At 51.3% G+C, this 19,341-nt stretch overlaps 5 protein-coding genes across 6 annotated transcripts; 2 read left to right on the top strand and 3 right to left on the bottom strand.

Annotated features, from left to right (window-relative positions):
• Positions 1–188: 188 nt before the first annotated feature.
• LOC6498760 (tRNA-dihydrouridine(20) synthase [NAD(P)+]-like) lies at positions 189–1,931 on the bottom strand. The gene is made up of 3 exons (XM_001967222.4): positions 1,631–1,931; positions 614–1,576; positions 189–551 (listed from the first exon to the last, which is right to left on the bottom strand). The coding sequence occupies exons 1-3, from the start codon at positions 1,863–1,865 to the stop codon at positions 301–303; spliced, it is 1,449 nt and encodes a 482-aa protein (XP_001967258.2). The 5' UTR covers positions 1,866–1,931; the 3' UTR covers positions 189–300.
• Positions 1,932–3,027: 1,096 nt separating this feature from the next.
• Positions 3,028–6,258, top strand: LOC6498789 (F-box/LRR-repeat protein 4). Its single transcript, XM_001967223.4, has 10 exons — positions 3,028–3,358; positions 3,418–3,511; positions 3,574–3,781; positions 3,837–4,457; positions 4,515–4,624; positions 4,684–4,848; positions 4,907–5,072; positions 5,139–5,330; positions 5,392–5,464; positions 5,520–6,258. The coding sequence occupies exons 1-10, from the start codon at positions 3,038–3,040 to the stop codon at positions 5,595–5,597; spliced, it is 2,028 nt and encodes a 675-aa protein (XP_001967259.1). The 5' UTR covers positions 3,028–3,037; the 3' UTR covers positions 5,598–6,258.
• On the top strand, positions 6,181–11,910 carry LOC6498791 (type II inositol 3,4-bisphosphate 4-phosphatase). Of its 2 annotated transcripts, none has more exons than XM_001967225.4 (9): positions 6,181–6,323; positions 6,674–6,815; positions 7,183–7,341; positions 7,410–7,691; positions 8,116–8,667; positions 8,735–9,284; positions 9,336–10,617; positions 10,674–11,407; positions 11,469–11,910. In XM_001967225.4, the coding sequence occupies exons 2-9, from the start codon at positions 6,698–6,700 to the stop codon at positions 11,599–11,601; spliced, it is 3,810 nt and encodes a 1,269-aa protein (XP_001967261.2). In that variant the 5' UTR covers positions 6,181–6,323; positions 6,674–6,697; the 3' UTR covers positions 11,602–11,910. The 2 variants fall into 2 exon arrangements, with proteins under 2 accessions (XP_001967261.2, XP_014759294.1); XM_014903808.3 differs by having other exon boundaries at positions 6,183–6,323; positions 6,671–6,815.
• On the bottom strand, positions 11,857–13,455 carry LOC6498759 (39S ribosomal protein L38, mitochondrial). Its single transcript, XM_001967226.4, has 5 exons — positions 13,267–13,455; positions 13,050–13,205; positions 12,625–12,982; positions 12,269–12,567; positions 11,857–12,210 (listed from the first exon to the last, which is right to left on the bottom strand). The coding sequence occupies exons 1-5, from the start codon at positions 13,394–13,396 to the stop codon at positions 11,924–11,926; spliced, it is 1,230 nt and encodes a 409-aa protein (XP_001967262.1). The 5' UTR covers positions 13,397–13,455; the 3' UTR covers positions 11,857–11,923.
• Positions 13,456–13,808: 353 nt separating this feature from the next.
• Positions 13,809–15,139, bottom strand: LOC6498758 (cell death abnormality protein 1). The gene is made up of 2 exons (XM_001967227.4): positions 14,531–15,139; positions 13,809–14,464 (listed from the first exon to the last, which is right to left on the bottom strand). Exons 1-2 carry the CDS (start codon positions 14,997–14,999, stop codon positions 13,914–13,916), a joined length of 1,020 nt encoding a protein of 339 aa, XP_001967263.1. The 5' UTR covers positions 15,000–15,139; the 3' UTR covers positions 13,809–13,913.
• Positions 15,140–19,341: the final 4,202 nt, after the last annotated feature.

Genomic DNA, 19,341 nt, shown 5'->3' on the forward strand with positions numbered 1-19,341 from the left:
TACGCGGGTATCTTCTTTCTCGGTATACTTCTTAAGGAGCTACACCGTAACACATTCAGTAATTAATCTCCGTTTTTCATTATTCCTAGGATTTGGTGGATCTGTCTGACACAGTTGGGGAGACTATGACTCTGAACAAAGCCAATATCTCTTTCCGGAGTGAAAACTGCAATGAAAGTATAAGTTTCTATGCTGAGAACTTTACGGATTCCAAAAAGGGACCCTCTTTTATTGGAAAACACGAATAACAAACACAGTGTCTAGGGGGGAGTATATACATCCGCGCCTGGGGGGCGCTGGTCAGTTGATGAGGCTGCCATTGTCGCGTAACGTTTCCTCCTCCAGCTGGCCGAGATGCAGGAGGGCCACCAGAGCGGCGCCCTGCTCCGCCTGCTTCTTGTTCTTCTCCCAGAAGGTGCTGCTGAAGCGCTGTCCATCGTAGCTGCAGATAGCCCGGAATAGCTTGTCGCACTGCTGCGTCTCATAGCCTGGCGGGTTCTTGCCTGCCTTGCCAGCATGGACATACAGCTGCGTCTTGGGCAGGTGGTTGTCTGGAAGCCAATCCGATTAGTCTTGATGGAAAAATCATGAGAAATAGTTCAAAAACACTCACCGCTAGGATAGGTGGAGCGCAGGAAAGGCATGTTGCGGCAGATGACCCCAGCGTACTCGTCCTCGATGGCATTTGCCGCCTCCTCGAGCTTCAGGCGCTTGGCCTGCGCCTCCGGCGGCTCGACATCCGCCCGACCCGAGTTGCCCAGCGTCTGCAGCTCCTTCTGCTTGCGCCGACAGTAGTCACCCAGGTGCCAGATCTCGCAGATCTGCTGCAGGGTCTGGCATTGGAGGAAGCGCTTGCCACGCGGCGTCTCCTGCAGCTCGCGCAGAATGCTCTGGACGCAGTACTTGGCGTTGTGTGGCGCATTATCGTAATCCACACACAGTCGCAGATACTTCTCGATCAGCTCGTCCATGGGCAGAAGACCCTCGGGCCGGAAGATGCTCACGTTTAGCTGCGCAGCCCGGGCCACCATAACGCTATCAGCTCCACAGTCCTCCTGGAACTTGCGCAGATCCTCGTACTTGTGCATGTCGCGCGATCCACCATTGGCGATAATTGGAATGGACACGGCTTGGGCCACGGCTCGCAGGACGTCTGGGTGCGGCTTGTGCTGCGGCCTTTCGTCCCGGGTCCGGGCATGGATGCCAATGGCTGCGATTCCTGTGTCGGCTAGTTTTTGCACCAGGCGAATGGTGTCGTCCACATCCGGCAGGATTCGAATCTTACAGGTAACAGGTATGTCCAGGTTCGAGCAGAGGGTGCGCAGGATGACCGCCGCCTTGTCCGGCTCGGAGAGCAGGGCCGCCCCCATGCCGCCCTTGATGGAGAACTCCTTGGGGCAGCCCATATTGATGTCCAGACCGGAGATGTCCCGCTGCAGCAGTTTGCCCACGGCCAGGGCTCGATCGGCGTCGCTGGTGCCCATCTGGAGGACCAGGCGTGAAGTCTCCTGGGCGCAGGTGCGGAAAACAATGGTTCCATCCGACGGGTCCACAAAGTCCACGGTGCCCAGAGCCGCTGCGATGATTTTGGTAAGAAATTGCTCTCTCTTTTGGTAATTGTGTCACTCACGATTGTGCCTCCGGATGCTCTTGATCAGCTTGAGGTCCACCAACTCCTCCGTGTAAACAATATCCGCACCCATCTCCAGCGCCAGGAGCCGCATGGGCAGAGTGCCCACGCGCACCATGGGCGCCAGGATGAGCTTGTTGCGGTAGTCCAGCCTTGGTCGGGTCTTCATGCTCCGAGAAGTGCAGGTGGCCAATGGAAACCACTGGTGACTGGACCTCGTCAACAAACGCAGCATGGAGTTACGGAAGTCTTCGGATTCAGCTGTTGCACGCCGTTACCTTGGGGAGTAGTAGCCACGTGACGACGGCATGATGGTTTCGTCATGCAACGTGGATGCTTTGAGGATTTTGCTCTCTTAAGATTAATTTAAAAATGCTTTTAACACTATGTTTAAAATTAAATAATCTTCTTAAATTAACTTTTAGCTAAAAGCTAGTTATCTAAAACCTCATCTTCAAATGAATTCTTGCTCTTCACAAACTAGTTACTTTGGAAACTTTATTCCGAGATCTATATACTTTCGAATCAATGATATTGTGTGACTTTTCGAAGTACTTCATATTTTTGATATTTTTCTAAATGGTTTTTGAAAAAGTTCAATTTTTTGAATCCTGCATGATGTGTTGGTCGTAACGTGTAAACAGAACAGTGTTGGTTAACGTTACTGCAGCCCTGGCAGTGTGTTTTCATTGTGGTGTATTGTGAATGACTTGCAGCCCTCGAATTATTGTTTTCGTTGAACCTGCGAGCCAAAAGTTTTGTTAATTTCCTTCGTCTTTCACCAAACTATAAAAAATTACACAGTCATCAGGAACTAAAGAGCTACGGGAGACCAATAGCTTGGATAGGTGACAGTAAACGAGACCGAACAGCGGACACGACTCCGGGGCACGGAGGAATTGGACGAACAACACCAGGAAAAGCAACACAAAGAGGACTTGACAATTGGAAGAGCTCTAATTGGATTAGCAGCGGAAATCCGGGAGGAAACCAACAGTCGATACCACAACAGCCCAGCACCATTAAGGTCTGGCCCAGCAACGTGACCTCACCAGCAGTGGCCAAGGCAATTCCAAGGACAAGGGACAACGCTCAAGGATCACCATTACCCTTGAAATCCAACAAATCCTTGCGAGCAGGAGAGCGACGAGAGCAACAACAGAAGCCCGAAGGGAGGCAGCCAGAGGAGAGAACCAAACAGGAGGCGGAACAGAAACTGGAAGCAATCTTGCACAGCAGCGGCGACTCTGGCTTGGTTATGCGCCGCGCCTGCCGTGGTACGCGTCGTCAGAAGAAGCGGGTGGTCGTCTTGGTGGCTGGGGCGACTCTTCTGGAGCGGCTCTACTGGGACTCTGGTCGGTCGACACGCTGAGACTCACTTACGGCCCGCTGCTGGCCCCGACGGCCATGTCCCTGCGGGCCTACAACATCGACGATCCCTCGAACGACGCTGACCAGCCGGACGCTCTGGTCGATTTCACAGCCATGCTAAGGCAGCAGCGGAACGGCGGACGGCAGCGCGAGTATGGCGGCTGGTTTGGTTGCGGCAGCAAGATGCAACCGGAGCCACCCGATCAGGGCTACTACATAGAGCAGTATGTGCTGGGCGTGCTAGACTTCAGCTCTCAATACGGCATCGACTACAGCATCTCGTACACGGCGGCGAACATAATTGGACGTCCCACCAAGTATCCCTCATACGGGGACTATCCGGAGACATACACAATGGTGAGGTCATGGAGCAGTGGTGATTTAATCAATCAATAATGGTTTTGTTTTCTTTTCAGCGCACCTACGGCGACTGGTGGTTGAAGGCCCCATCGGCAACACGGGAGATTCAGGCCCAGAACATGCCGAAAGTGGACACCCATGACTACATAGGTGAGTAATAGTACTTCCTTTAGTTAGCCTTTATCTTTAAATACCTTGCAACCTTCTTGCAGTTGTCTACTTTGAGGAGTTCGTGGTCCCCACGGAGGTGGCCATTTTTGAGACCTTTAATCCCGGCGCCGTGGTACGCATTTGGGCTTATGGCATGACCAAAAACTGGACTTGCCTTTGGGAGGCCACCGACAACGATGTCAAGCTGGGACCGGGCAGGGAGTCGCGACGCTTTGCTCCTCCCATCAAGAAAACCACCATAATAACCAAGTGAGCTTCCCCAACCTGCCTCTAAAAGCTCATATATTCAATAACTTACTTTCAGAACGCTGCGCATCGACTTCAACCATAGCCGCCTGTTCTACTACACGGAAATTGATGCCATCATGCTGTGCGGAAGGACCGTTTCTCGAATCCATAACCTGCTGGGCAGGCAGCGCCTCCAGCACCGACAAGTGGCGAGTGCGCCTTCAACACCGACACCTCCATCGCTCCCATCGTCATCGGAGGAAAGCGGCGACGGGCCCATCAGCTGCAAGTTGCGTACCTTGAAGTTTCAGCCCAACTGTGGCCAGGATGGGGCCACCAAGCTGCACGAGTTCATTAACAACGACCTAAGCCAGTTCCTGCTGGAGAATCAAGTGGAGGAAACGGCCGAGGCGCCAGTATCGCGCCTCTGCCTTACGGATCTGCCCTTTGAGATTCTGTTGCGCATACTCAGCTACCTGGACTTGAAGTCCCTGTTCCGCGTGGGTCAGGTGTCGCGCACCTTTTACGATATATCCACACACCCGCTGCTGTATGGGGAGCTGAGCCTGAAGCCCTATTGGCACTTGGCTAGCTCGGAGCTTCTCTGCACGCTGGCCAGCAGGGCGACGATGCTTCGCAAACTGGACCTGTCCTGGTGCGGCGGCATGGGCAATATCTCGCCCACCGAGTTCAAGAAGTAGCTTATTTATTTCTATTCTAAAAACTAAAAACTAATGATTTTTGTGTTTTTCAGATTCCTGACCCAACGCGGCGACAATCTTACCCACCTGCGGCTGAACTCCTGCAAGTTTCTGAATGCAAGTTGTATTGAAACCGTGGGAATAGTCTGTGATAACCTGACTGGTAAGGTTCTTTTTAAATAAACCCCTTCAAATTAACCCAACTATCTAACATCTTTGCAGAACTGAGTCTGCGCAATTGCGCCACCGATCCACCACTGCTGAACTTCTCCTGTCTGGCCAATCTCAAGAACCTGGAGCGACTCGATCTCTTCCAAACGGCCTTCGAAACCGAACTGCTACTGAGCATGCTCGAAAGCAATCGCAAGCTGAAGCACTTGAACCTGGGTGAGTCACGAAACATTCTCAATCTCAATGTTCTATTTATTTATTATTTTTCACACAGCCTTTTGTGGCGTCTCCGTCAACATGGACGAGGTTGTTGAACACCTGGCCACCTACAACACCCAGCTAATCACGTTGGATCTGTGGAAGTCACACTTTCTCACCACCCGGGGACTGCAGTTCATCACCAAGCTGCACCAACTGGAAGAACTGGATCTTGGCTGGTGGTAGGACTCTCATACAGTTTGCACACCAGCTTTCTTTTAAAACAGATTTATTTTTGAAATTCCAAGCCTGCGGGAGTCTTCGCTGGGCGATGGCCTGTTCAAGCTGCTGACCAACTGTCCCAAGCTGAAGAAGCTCTTCCTGTCGGCGGTGCGTGGTACCACCGAACGTGATCTCATGCATATTGCGGCGCTGGGCAAGAACCTGGAGCAACTGGACATCATGGGCATGATAAGCCTAACACATGAGCGAGTCTACGAGTGAGTATATTTGTTTGTTTAGACCTATAGCTTAAAAGTGATATGTATTTTCTCTTTTTAGCATCCTGGTTGGCTGTCCCAAGCTGCAACTACTGGACCTGAGCTTCTGCGATAATGTCGTAGACGGTGAAGGCGTAAGTCCACAAGATACTACTGATAACTTGCCAACTAAACGACATTTGCTTTCAGTTTGACGACCTGGCGGAGTGGGCGCGACGTTTCAATGTCGACATCAAGAGCAGTCGTTTTCATTTGGCCAGGCATTAGAGTTTTGATAAAACGCCTAGTTAATAGCTACCCTGATCTACCCAGGAACTCTGTATATCTAAACCCAAAATGTGGCTCCTCCCCGTTTACGATAAAATGTTATCTTTATGTATTGTTTAAAAAACTGCATTTTTGACACGAAACTCGGTAGATTTCGAGTTAATATACCCTGCTCATGTTGTGGGGGATCTGGGGGCTGTCACCAAAGTAAGTCAAATAGCTTTTGAGCCTCAATTCGAAATAACATAACTAATCTAAATTATAAGTATTTTATAACAGTCACCTTATCGTTTTCAAATTTAAACTAACTATCGATAACTAAATACTGTGCCATCTCTAATCAGGCTCTGATATCGAACCAATATATCGGATTGAAAATCGATATTTAAGCATCGTGTCAATACGATATTCGATAATCGTTTGTCCCCCTACCATCTCTAGCGCTCGTTTATCTCGACTCTGCCAAATTTAATTATTGGAATAAACAAAAGGCTGGACTTTATCTCGTGCCTTTATATCAGCCACTCGGATGAGCCACCGGGAGCAGCCAATGACGAAGCAGCGGCCAGTGGACGACATCAGCCCCGCCAGCTGAGCAAACTGCAGGAAAAATAACAACATAGCAGAAAACAGAGAGAGAGAAAGAGGAAGAGTAACGAGGTCGAAGGAGCAGAAAGAGGAGGAGGCTGGAGGCTGCAGGAGTAGGCGCAGGAGCAGGAGCAAGAGGTATGTATGTGTACCCTCGGGTAATCCATCCACGCCCACGCCCACCCGTTGGCCAAGAAACCAAAAGTTTCCAGAAAACATCAAGATTTGTTTTGATGGATGGACTTAAAAAGAGGTCCTTAAGACAGTTGTCCAATCCTTATCCAATAAATGGCAAACATGCCAGTGGAAAAGAAGATAATAGATAGCTAATGACAGTTCATGGCACGTACATACACATCTCTTGCGTGGCGTGTAATTGCCGTGAATTATTTATTCCGGATGGGCTTGGGGCGTGCCAGTCCATCTATGGCGGATCTTTATGGCCCACACACTTGCTAATCGACTGGGCTTGTTCTCCACCCAAGCAGGCCACCAACGCCACCACCATCGCCATGCGCTTTAACAAGTCCGAGCTGAACTCTCTGGCCAGCAACCCAGCGACAAGGTTCGACAAGGAGGGCCTGCTCATCGTCATCGACCGTCAGGAGGGATTCCTGTGGCGCAGCGAAGGTAAGCTCACATCGAACGTACAAATACATAAACCGTTATCTCACCCGTTGGATGAGAAGCACACTCACCCGAACCCCCGTTTAGTCACCAAAAGGGCACTTTGAAAACAAACAAGCTGATTTCGATTCGCAGATGAGAAGTATCTGTGAACTGACACACATCCTCTTTGTTGATACTGAACTTTGACTTGAAAATCTCTTGTGGAGAGATTGTAAGATCCATTAAGGCTTTCGCTCCACCCTGTTCCCGGCACTTGACATGCTCGTATTGCTTCCCAGCATCCAAACACCTCATAACCACCCACACACCACCAACACACAATCACCGCTCACAGATCCTTGGCTTATGCACTCCATTCTACCCACAGTCAGAGTTGAACGGTGGTGTAAACTGCGTGGCAATTTACTGTTCTACCTCAAGGACAAGGACCCCAAATCCCCAGTGGCCGGCGTCCTGGTACTGGAGAACTGTCGCGTCCGCATCCAAAATAGGGAGGCCGATCCCGAGGGCTACGTCTTCGACATTGGTGAGTGTTTTGTTTGCCTTTCGAGCTTTGGTGTTTTTCATTGCTCACCGTTTGATGATTCTTTCCAGATTTCAAGGACAGCCCCTCAGAGCAGCTCATCAGCTATTCGGCCGCTGAGCGAGTGGCCTGGGCGCAGTGCATCGAGAAGGCCTCCAGTTACAATCTGGACTTGCTAATCCGCCATTTGAAGGAACAAATTCGAAAGTCGCAGGTGCCAGGCGGAGTGGCGAACAGCATGGGCAACCACATCGATCTGGGCATGCCCATGATGCTGCCCATTGAGGCGGCGCCAGTGCAGCAACAGACCTCAAGGCAGTGCCAGCAGCCGGCGGAGGAGGCGCCCATTGAAGGTGATCTTATACAGTTCTAACCGGGATAGTTGGCGAACTCAGTTGTTTAATTAGATAACCCGAACTCACCTCCCATCCACCATCCACTATGTCCACTAGCACCCTCTAACCTCTCGCTCTGTTCCAAGAATTTCATTCGGTTTCGGCTGCCATTTAACTAACGAATTTGTTACTCTTTGTTTTGATTACTAAATTAAAAATGCATTCAACTCTCAACTCCACTCACCTGCAATCCTCATACGATTAGATAATATGTTGTAAGCCGATTTGTGAGTCGGATTATCCGGAATAGCTATTCTTGGAATAAAGTTTGTTGTGCTTATAAACTCGTTTGTTTCTGTTTCTGTTTCTGTTTCTTTTTCCGTTGCCGTTCCCCCATCCATTCCTAATTACTTGTAACCTAATCTTCACCTGCCCATTCCAGATATCGATCTCTCCGAACTGCCCATCTGCGAGACAGCGCTCTCCTGCGACAGCCTGCCCTCGGACGCTCTCGGCCGCCTGCCCACTCCGCAGGTGATCTGCTCCTTCCTGCCGCCTGGCAGCGGCGAGGATGCGGGTCTCTGGCGGGAGCATGCCCGCACTGAGCTGCAGGAACGTACGCGAACACCCCAATTCCTCTGCACCATGCGTTTCCAGCGCAGCGGAGGCTTCTCCTCCAGCACCCGGTTGCGCTTCAGTGTGATGGACGTCCGGGAGCGGCTGACACAGACGTCGTTGCCGCTAGGCTATGCCGAGGTGTCACTCGGCGCCATCCAGGACACTTCGTGGCTGCACCTGCCGCTGACCTCGCCGCGTGGAGAGTGCGGGTTCATAACGCTGACCACCTGGTCGCCGGATGCCGCTGTGGAGCCTGGTCAGACGGGCAATGGACCGCCGCGGTCCAGCACCCAGTTCTTTGATGCTGCGGGAGGCGGTGGAGCAGCTGGAGCTGGAAACTTGGCGGCTGCAGGAACAGGAGTGCCAGGCCGACGAGGTGAGTGCTGCTGGCGGATGAACCGCTTCTGACTACTCCATATTAATATTATTTATTATATCCCCAGCCCATCGACGCACCCAGTCACTGCCCCCGAAGCTGGGAGTCAAGCTCTTCGTGCCTCAGCAGTGCGGCCTGCAGAGGGTGTGCGTGAATCCCCGCCTGCACACCTACCGCCTCCACTCATCCATGGGCGCCGACATCAGCGTTCAGGAGACCCTGCTGGAATCCAGGCTGTGCTGCCTCCTGCCCCAACAACTGCTGTCCATCTGGATCCAGCGCGAGAAGGAGCTGCTGCAGGAGATCTCGGGCATGGGCGAGCTGAGCGGCGAGTGGCGCTGGCGCCAGATGAACCTGCTGGAGGAGCACCTCCGTCTGCTGAAGGACTACTCCCAGGCCAAGCAGAACATCCAGCAACTGGCCCGGGATGGGGTCTCGTTCAAGCGATCGACGGCCAAGGCGGAGGAGGCCCTGGAGTTTCTGCCGGTGAATCTGCACGTCCAAAGGATGTGGGCCCAGAACGACACAATGCAGCGACGCGGTCTCCTCGACGTTGTCACCGTGGGAGCCTTCACGCGCTACGATTCCAAGGCCCGCAAATGCGGTGGCCTGATCAAGTGAGTCCTCTTCTGCCCACCGATCCCAATCTAATATATCCCTCTTTCTAGGCTCCTCCAGGAAAGCAAGTCGTGGAAGCAGGAGCAGAGCAACGCCTTCAAGGTCCAGGCGGCCAACGACGCCGTCCAGGCCACCAAGCAGCTGCGCAAGGAGATCGTGGAGCTGATGTCCCAGCTCCTCCAGTTGGCCAGCCGGCGGAGTGCCAAGGACATGATGCCGCTGTGCAACCAGATGGTGGCCCGCACCCGATCCCTGCTCAACATCTGGGAGCCGAGCATTGTGGAGGAGGCGGTGGCCTTCATTGAGCGCCATCGAATCATCGAGGAGCCGGAGAACGTGATGATGGAGCCGATGTCACCGTTTCGGAAGATCACGCAGCAACTGACGGCCCTGGAACTGAAGTCCCCGGAGCTGGAAGACTTCGCCACGCCGGTGGTGGCGCCGCCGGATCTCTGGCCGCGGGCGCAACCGCCACTGATGCGCTCCAACAGCTGGCATCCGAGCAACAACTCGCCCTCCAGTTCCCTGGACATCCGGGCCATTGATTCGCTGCAGCATGTGGTCAAGTGCTACAACGATCACCTGCGCAGCCTGGAGCAGAGCGGCAGCCCGGAGGATCTTGAAGCGGAGGCCACATATCAATCGCTGCCCCTGGCCTGGCAGCCCACTGCCACCACCTCCTCCGCAGCTCCGGCGCAGGCACCGTTGCAGCTAATCGACCTGGACGAGATCAACAGGGAGCGATGCGATCGACTGCAGCAGCCGGCCGCCGGTTTCCTGGACACCAAGTTGATGAGCTCCTCGCCGTCGGCCAACTACTACGGGCCGACCGAGGAGCCGGAGCCGCTGGATCTCACCCAGCTGAACATCGAGGCCAGTGTCATGTGCCTGGTCAGCAAGCTGAAGTTCTTCTGCGGCCGCTGCGACAGTCCAGCCATCCGGCTGCGCCATCCCAAGGTCCCCGCCAAGCGCGAGGGATTCGCCGTGGTGCCCCAGCAAGCGCCGGATGTGATTGGAGCGGCGGCGGCGGAGCCAGTGCCTAAATTCAAGTTGGACTTGCAGTTGCCAGCAGGAGGCGGAGGAGAGGCAGGATCAGGAGCAGAGCAGCCTGTGAAGAAGGGGAATAAGTTCACCGACGGCTTGGATCTCTCGCTGACCACCGACTGGGCGGCGGAGCTGCGCCCGAGCATGCGGAAGCTGCGACATGCCATGGACCGCCTACTGAAGACCGCCCGGCTGATGCACTCCGTCCAGCGGCTGCAGCAGGATGTGCGGTGCAACCAGCGACAGGCGAGCATCATGTACCGCAGGGATGTCTGCTTCTCACAGGCGGTAAGTGATCTTCGACTTCAAAGGACTAGTCTACTGATTCCCTTTTCGTTTTCCAGCTAACGGCGCTGGTCAGCTCCCTGATGCTCCGACTGTGGGGCAGTGAGCTGGACATGGGCTACCTGGTAATGCTCCGTGACCTGGGCCCCCTGGCCTACTTCGAGGGCCTGCTGACGCTCTACGGCGACGAGGCCGACATGTGGAGCGACATGTGCATCGCTATCGAGGATCTCTCGGCGGTTAACTTCCAGCTGGTACGCGCCCAGGGTGAGGCTGCGCTGGCGCCCACGCCCCGGATCACCGGCTCGCGCCAGGCCCTGGAGGTGCAGCTCCCGGTGCCGGAGCACTCGCTCCCCGGCAACGGCACTTCCATCTCCTTCAAGATCACACCCGTCTTCTTCAATATCGGCATCAACGAGAAGGCCAGCTTTGCGGAGACCCTGGGCCAGACCCGAGAACAGCACCGGTCCAACTGGGACAACTACCTGCGGCTGAGCCAGTACTTTGGCCGATACCGCAAGCTGGGCCTGGGCTCCGTGGACACCGGGGAGTCACTGCAGTCGCTTCTGAAGTTCATGGAGGATCAGCTGCGGGAGAACGTCTCCAAGAATGTAAAGATCCTGCACCTGGCGGAGGACGCCTGCCGGCTGATGGACGGACTGCGGTTCACGTCCTGCAAAAGTGCCAAAGATCGGACGGGCATGGCCGTAACCCTGGAGCAGTGCCGGGTGTTGGTGCGGGAATTCCAGCTGCCGGCGAAGCATGTGCCCAATGTGCTGAGCACCATGAGGAGGTAAGTCTGCTTTGATTTCTAAGATTTCCTAAGCTAATCCTAAGAGTATTTATCCGTGTAGTCAGGGCACTCGAATGGACAATGTTCTCAAGAATATTGGCAAGCGGAAGTACGCTTTTAATCGCACCCAGGCCTCGTTCCTCCCGGAGATGTACAGGCCGCCGGTGGGCAATTACGGCAAGGCGCAAACCTAAGGACTCTTCCAGGCTAACAAATCGTAACTGTGCCAAAAACCAAAACAAAACACAAAAACGAAGCTAACCAATTCTTGCGAAGAGCAAGCAAAAAACAAACAGAAAGGTTTAGAAAACGAAACTAATTAAATTAGCACACATTGATGGATATTTCTCTGGGCAACTGTTAACGCATCACAGGATTCCAATTCCGTAACCACTATTCTACATTTAATCCAAGTAGTTTTGTAGCTTTGCAGACAAGAGGCAACTGTGTACTTCAACACGACACTCATGTACTTCCAGTGAATTATAATTAAAACAAATCAACACTAACGACTTATTAGTAGTCCTGCACGCGTCCCTGTCCCAGGCGCCGTTTCCGGATCTCGGTCCTCAGCCAGGACGGAACGTCGCGAATGGCATGGGCATTGGGATAGCGGAGTGGCTGTTCGGGTCCCTCGAAAGGATGCGTCTGCGCCAGCTTGCGTTCCAGATACTCCTTGTTGAGGACCTTTTGGTCGCGGTGCTTGTCCATGTAAAGATTGAAGGGCTGCTTCAGAGGGAAGAACTTCTGGTCAGACAAATAGGCCTTTGGAAAGTCATACTCGTAGACGGGCTCCTTGAGCTCTGCGGAACAGTGAATCATTAAAGGAACAACGCTGGTTAAGTATTAAAGCAAACCCACTCAAGACATTGTGGTAGAACTGCGTCAGGGACTCATCCCAGTTGGTTTGGAAGAAGGCCAATCCAGCTGGCGTCAGCTGCTCCTGGTTCTGGCGATAGAAGTCCAATGTGCTGAAGTTGCGCTTCTCGAGATTGGCGTAGTCCTGCTCCGCCAGCTGATAGGAGCTGAGATCCAAACGGGAATCCTGCTTGTAGAGTACAAAGACCATGCGCTGGTAGCCCACACCCCGTGGCGGAAACGGTGGCAAGTACTCTGCCAGCACCTGACCCTCCTTAACCTGTCCATTGGGTATGTTGGCACTAAAATCAGAATGACATTAGCTAACATTAGGAAATCCTTTAGGGAAAACCACTTACATAAACCAGTGCAGGCACTCAGTTGCCTGTTGGCTGTAGTGTGCATCCGGATTAGTTGCCACCAGAGTCCAGTAAGTATCTCCAGTCGCAGTTTTTCCTGTTATAGGATCTATCTTTCCATCGAAGCTTATCTCGGGAGCCTTGAGGGCCTCCGCCGGCTTGATAACATTGCCATTATGGACAGGAGACAGTAGCCCCTCGCCCAGTTGGTAGTTTATAGTGAGAGGAACTCGTGGCACAAAGTAGGCACTGCCATAGAGATGTTCGAAGACACCGTAGTGATCCGCCAGCAGCCGCAGATCGTGTTGGCCCGTGGTCTTTACATAAATCTGCTGCACCTTGTCCAGGTCAATGAGAACTGTTGTGAGGTAAGAGTAGAAACTAAGTTTAGAAACCCAGAGGGCTTAAATACCAAAGACCCTTACGCTTATTGTTCCTGGCCAGCTGTTCCAGCTGCTTGCTAGCCCTCTGGGCTTTCAGGTGTTCCAGGCGCGTCTTAAGTTGGGCAGATCGCGACTCCTTCAGCTGGGGGAAACCAATATTGACTCTGGCCGCCACCTCAACATCTGTGACAGTCTCCTCTGAAATAGAAACCAAGTCGGTTACATCAATTTTCAACCTGTCCACCTGCCCTGTACCCACCTCGTAGTCGCTGCTCCAGGGTACGCGCCACTCCTGGTGGCTTGCCGCGCAGCACATGACCCTGTCGAGTGACCGTAAGGAACACACCCGGGTTAGCGGTGCTTTTCATTAACAAATTGCTGAACGACATCGCTACTTCTCGTGTTTTGTAATTCCCAGGCGGCGATTCTCCCTAGTGGTGGAACACATTCAACGATAGTTTTCATACATTTGGTATTAAGTTATCGATAGTTGTATAAAAGTGTTGGTAAACGTTCAAATAGTAGTAGATGTGGCAGTAGAAGTAGTAGTCGAATTAAGTCCAATGGCGGGTAGATTTGAGCCAAAAACTCAAATAGCTGCAAAATGAAGCATGAATAGCCCTTTGGTTCATCTCGTATTCATTTTCCAAGCGTTTTTAAAGCGGAATACCATTCACGGAACAGGAGATTACCTTCACTTCATTTAAAAAACTCATCTTTTGGAATACATTTTGAATTCGATCTTTTAACCATGTTGATGGTGATGTTACCCCTTTGAAATTTTGATTATCTTTTTTCAAATTTACTTATATACATTTTTATTAACATGTATTAATAACAAGAAATACTTTGAACCAGTATTTCATCGTAGTAGACCCAATCTTACGGTCTTACGATCTTACGATCTTAGAAAAGGGTGGCTATAAACGAAAGTAGCATCAGTACCTCCAGCAGTGGCTTTGTTCCCGCTCCACTCTCCACATAGACGCACTGGTTATCCTGCAACCTGTGACTCTCGCTGCACTGGCATTCGCCCCACTGGCACGTCATGGCGCTTGGAGCCGGAGGATTGCTTTGTGTAATGGGCTGCATCCGACAATCGCCGTCGTTGCGGCAGTAGGCTCCGAATGAAATAGTCGCATCACAGATGAGAGCTTCGCCTGTCTGCGGCTCCTCCTCCTGGTCATGTTCCGTGTGACTTTGAATGTGGTTTATCCGTCTGGGATAGTGGGTCGCTCGACAGGAGCAACGGTGATCCAGACACTGACCACCGGCACCCAGCTTCACTTGACACGGAGGACTGTGCTCACACTTCTCGCCGAAAGCTGTTCCGGCAATGCACATGGTCAGGTTCCGGTTGTGAACGAAGTTCTCCGAGCAGCCGCATTTCTTAAGATTGGGCAGACAAATCGAGGCGCCACAGCTATTGCAATCCTTGTCCACCTGGCAAGAAGACTCTGGGGGTTGAAGAAAGCATTAACTGATTTCGAATCAACATAGAAATAGCATCAATAGTTACTTACGCAGAACGGCCAGGCAGTTACCCTGATGCTCCTCAAAGTTGGCGCGGCACAAGCACTTGCCCTCCTGCGGCTGACAGAGACTGAACCTATCCGCTAACTGACATTGTCGAGAAAACTCACATTTCCCTGCCAGAGGCACTACCTCTAGAAGGCAACGTCTTCGATCTTCGCTGGGGACATATCCCTGCGAACAGATGCACTGATCTCTGCGAGAATCGCACTCGGAGTAGCGCTGAGAACAGGGACACGGTCCTCCAATGATGTTTGTCAGTTTCTGTTCTAATGGGGAGCAGGGCACTCGCACTCCGGATCCACGTGCCAGGCAGAAGCAGTTGTTATCCAGGCATCTGCCGCGATCGAACTGGACACACTGTTGGTCCGAGGTGCAGGCCAGTTCCAGGAGATCCTCACATTTTCCAAAAATCGGCTGCAGCACCAGTAAATAGAAAACCACGAGGAGGGCCTGCATTTTATTTACGGCACCGCTATGCACTGCCTAACTTGAGCTGTGATTCGAAAGCTCTATAGCGTAGGTCGAGCTTTAGTAGAATCAAAAAACACCAATGGACACATAAAAATATATCTTGACGACTCTAACTATGGCTTAGAAGGCCCAGAAATAAGTGTGTCGAAGCGTCTTTTTCGTTGTATCGTAATCGGGTTATAATTTTCTCTTTTATTTTATCCGGACTCCGGTTATACGATTATTACAACAAACATTATTATGATCTTAATTTCACGGTTAATTAATTAGTTAAGGTAACTAAGATAATTAAGATAATTGAGATAATTGAGATAATAGTTAAGATAACCTGATCGCTATATCTTAATTCTCACAATAGCGATATCCGTGTGCCGTGTATTTTATGCAATTATTTTCAGTTCGACTTTTACGATATATGAAATTATTATACCGTAAATTTCACGGTTAGAACTTATTTATGATACTTTGATGTAATCATAACGTAATCATTCGGCATAATCTCTGTATCACTGTAATTATGAAGTGTTTGCCACGCAGCGTTTACCAACCCGCCAAAATTTGAATTTCGTGAATATGTTTTTGTGTATATCTCCGCCAATCCTTAACTGATTTGGAAACAACATGCCATTAAGGAATCAGGACTCCAATGCCCATAGACTGCATCATTAGGCGACAAAAAAGTGCAAGTCATTCGGAACCGGTCTGCAGGGATCAGGTACAGGCTGCAGGATCGGGCTACTGAACCAGGATCGGGCTACTGGAACGGGTCTACAGGCTGCAGGAACCAGGTAAGGGCTAATGGAACCGATCTACAGGCTGCAGGAAGAAGGATCGGGCTGCTGGAACCGATCTACAGGCCGCAGGAACCAGGATCGGGATGCTGGAACCGGCCTACAGGCTGCAGGAACCAGGATCTGGCTGCTGGAACCGGCCTACAGGCTGCAGGAACCAGGATCTGGCTACAGGAACCGGCCTACAGGCTCCAGGAACCTGGATCGGGCTACTGGAACGGGTCTACCGGCTGCAGGAACCAGGATCGGGCTGCAGGAACCGGCCTACACGCTGCAGGAACCGGGTACAGGGTCCTGGAACCAGGCTACAGGCTGCAGAAACCAGGTAGGGGCTACTGGAACCGGCCTACAGGCTGCAGGAACCATTGGGCTACAGGATTGGGCTACAGGAACCGGCCTACAGGCTGCAGGAACCAGGATTGGGCTACTGGAACCGGCCTACAGGCTCCAGGAACCTGGATCGGGCTACTGGAACGGGTCTACCGGCTGCAGGAACCAGGATCGGGCTGCTGGAACCGATCTACAGGCCGCAGGAACCAGGATCGGGCTGCTGAAACCGGCCTACAGGCTGCAGGAACCAGAATTGGGCTACTGGAACCGGCCTACAGGCTGCAGGAACCATTGGGCTACAGGATTGGGCTACAGGAACCGTCCTACAGGCTGCAGGAACCAGGATTGGGCTACTGGAACCGGCCTACAGGCTCCAGGAGCCATTGGGCTACAGGAACCGGCCTACAGGCTGCAGGAACCAGGATTGGGCTACTGGAACCGGCCTACAGGCTCCAGGAACCTGGATCGGGCTGCTGGAACCGATCTACAGGCCGCAGAAACCGGTCTACACGCTGCAGGAACAAGGATCTGGCTGCTGGAACCGGCCTACAGGCTGCAGGAACCAGGATCGGGCTGCAGGAACCGGCCTACAGGCTCCAGGAACCTGGATCGGGCTACTGGAACGGGTCTACCGGCTGCAGGAACCAGCATCGGGCTGCAGGAACCGGCCTACACGCTGCAGGAACCGGGTACAGGGTCCTGGAACCAGGCTACAGGCTGCAGGAACCGGCTATAGGCTCGGTGAGGTAAATGCTATACGATCTATGCAACACGATCTATGCTACACGATCTATGCTGTGCGGTAAATGCTGTACGGTAGATGCTGTACGGTAAATGCTGTACGATCTATGCTATACGATCTATGCTGTACGATCTATACTGTGCGGTAAATGCTGTGCGGTAAATGCTGTACGATCTATGCTATACGATCTATGCTGTACGATCTATACTGTGCGGTAAATGCTGTACGATCTATGCTATACGATCTATGCTATACGATCTATGCTGTACGATCTATACTGTGCGGTAAATGCTGTGCGGTAAATGCTGTACGATCTATGCTATACGATCTATGCTGTACGATCTATACTGTGCGGTAAATGCTGTACGGTAAATGCTGTACGGTAAATGCTGTACGGTAAATGCTGTACGGTAAATGCTGTACGATCTATGCTATACGATCTATGCTACACGATCTATGCTGTACGGTAAATGCTGTACGGTAAATGCTGTGCGGTAAGTGCTGTACGGTAAATGCTGTACGGTAAATGCTGTACCGTATAGCATAGGTATGCTATACGATCTATACTGTGCGGTAAATGCTGTGCGGTAAATGCTGTACGGTAAATGCTGTACGGTAAATGCTGTACGGTAAATGCTGTACGATCTATGCTATACGATCTATGCTGTACGATCTATACTGTGCGGTAAATGCTGTGCGGTAAATGCTGTACGGTAAATGCTGTACGGTAAATGCTGTACGATCTATGCTATACGATCTATGCTGTACGATCTATACTGTGCGGTAAATGCTGTACGGTAAATGCTGTACGATCTATGCTATACGATCTATGCTATACGATCTATGCTACACGATCTATGCTGTACGGTAAATGCTGTGCCGTAAGTGCTGTACGGTAAATGCTGTACGGTAAATGCTGTACCGTATAGCATAGGTATGCTATACGATCTATGCTAAACGATCTATACTGTGCGGTAAATGCTGTGCGGTAAATGCTGTACGGTATAGCATAGGTTTGCTATACGATCTATGCTATACGATCTATACTGTGCGGTAAATGCTGTGCGGTAAATGCTGTGCGGTAAATGCTGTACGGTAAATGCTGTACGATCTATGCTATACGATCTATGCTAAACGATCTATACTGTGCGGTAAATGCTGTGCGGTAAATGCTGTGCGGTAAATGCTGTGCGGTAAATGCTGTACGGTAAATGCTGTACGGTAAATGCTGTACCGTATAGCATAGAATGCTGTACGGTAAACGGTAAATGCGGTACAGCACAGTATAGATCGTATAGCATAGATCGTACAGCATTTACCGCACAGCATTTACCGCACAGTATAGATCGTATAGCATAGATCGTATAGCATACCTATGCTATACGGTACAGCATTTACCGTACAGCACTTACCGCACAGCATTTACCGTACAGCATTTACCGTACAGCATTTACCGTACAGCATAGATCGTGTAGCATAGATCGTATAGCATAGATCGTACAGCATTTACCGTACAGCATTTACCGCACAGTATAGATCGTACAGCATAGATCGTATAGCATAGATCGTACAGCATTTACCGTACAGCATTTACCGTACAGCATTTACCGTACAGCATTTACCGCACAGCATTTACCGCACAGTATAGATCGTTTAGCATAGATCGTTTAGCATAGATCGTATAGCATAGATCGTACAGCATTTACCGTACAGCATTTACCGTACAGCATTTACCGCGCAGCATTTACCGCACAGCATTTACCGCACAGTATAGATCGTATAGCATACCTATGCTATACGGTACAGCATTTACCGTACAGCATTTACCGTACAGCACTTACCGCACAGCATTTACCGTACAGCATTTACCGTACAGCATAGATCGTGTAGCATAGATCGTATAGCATAGATCGTACAGCATTTACCGTACAGCATTTACCGTACAGCATTTACCGTACAGCATTTACCGCACAGTATAGATCGTACAGCATAGATCGTATAGCATAGATCGTACAGCATTTACCGTACAGCATTTACCGTACAGCATTTACCGCACAGCATTTACCGCACAGTATAGATCGTTTAGCATAGATCGTATAGCATAGATCGTACAGCATTTACCGTACAGCATTTACCGTACAGCATTTACCGCACAGCATTTACCGCACAGCATTTACCGCACAGTATAGATCGTATAGCATACCTATGCTATACGGTACAGCATTTACCGTACAGCATTTACCGTACAGCATCTACCGTACAGCATTTACCGCACAGCATTTACCGCACAGCATAGATCGTGTAGCATAGATCGTGTTGCATAGATCGTATAGCATTTACCTCACCGAGCCTATAGCCGGTTCCTGCAGCCTGTAGCCTGGTTCCGGGACCCTGTACCCGGTTCCTGCAGCGTGTAGGCCGGTTCCTGCAGCCCGATGCTGGTTCCTGCAGCCGGTAGACCCGT

This window comes from Drosophila ananassae, chromosome XR (genome assembly GCF_017639315.1).
Source record: "Drosophila ananassae strain 14024-0371.13 chromosome XR, ASM1763931v2, whole genome shotgun sequence".
Lineage (NCBI taxonomy): Eukaryota > Metazoa > Arthropoda > Insecta > Diptera > Drosophilidae > Drosophila > Drosophila ananassae.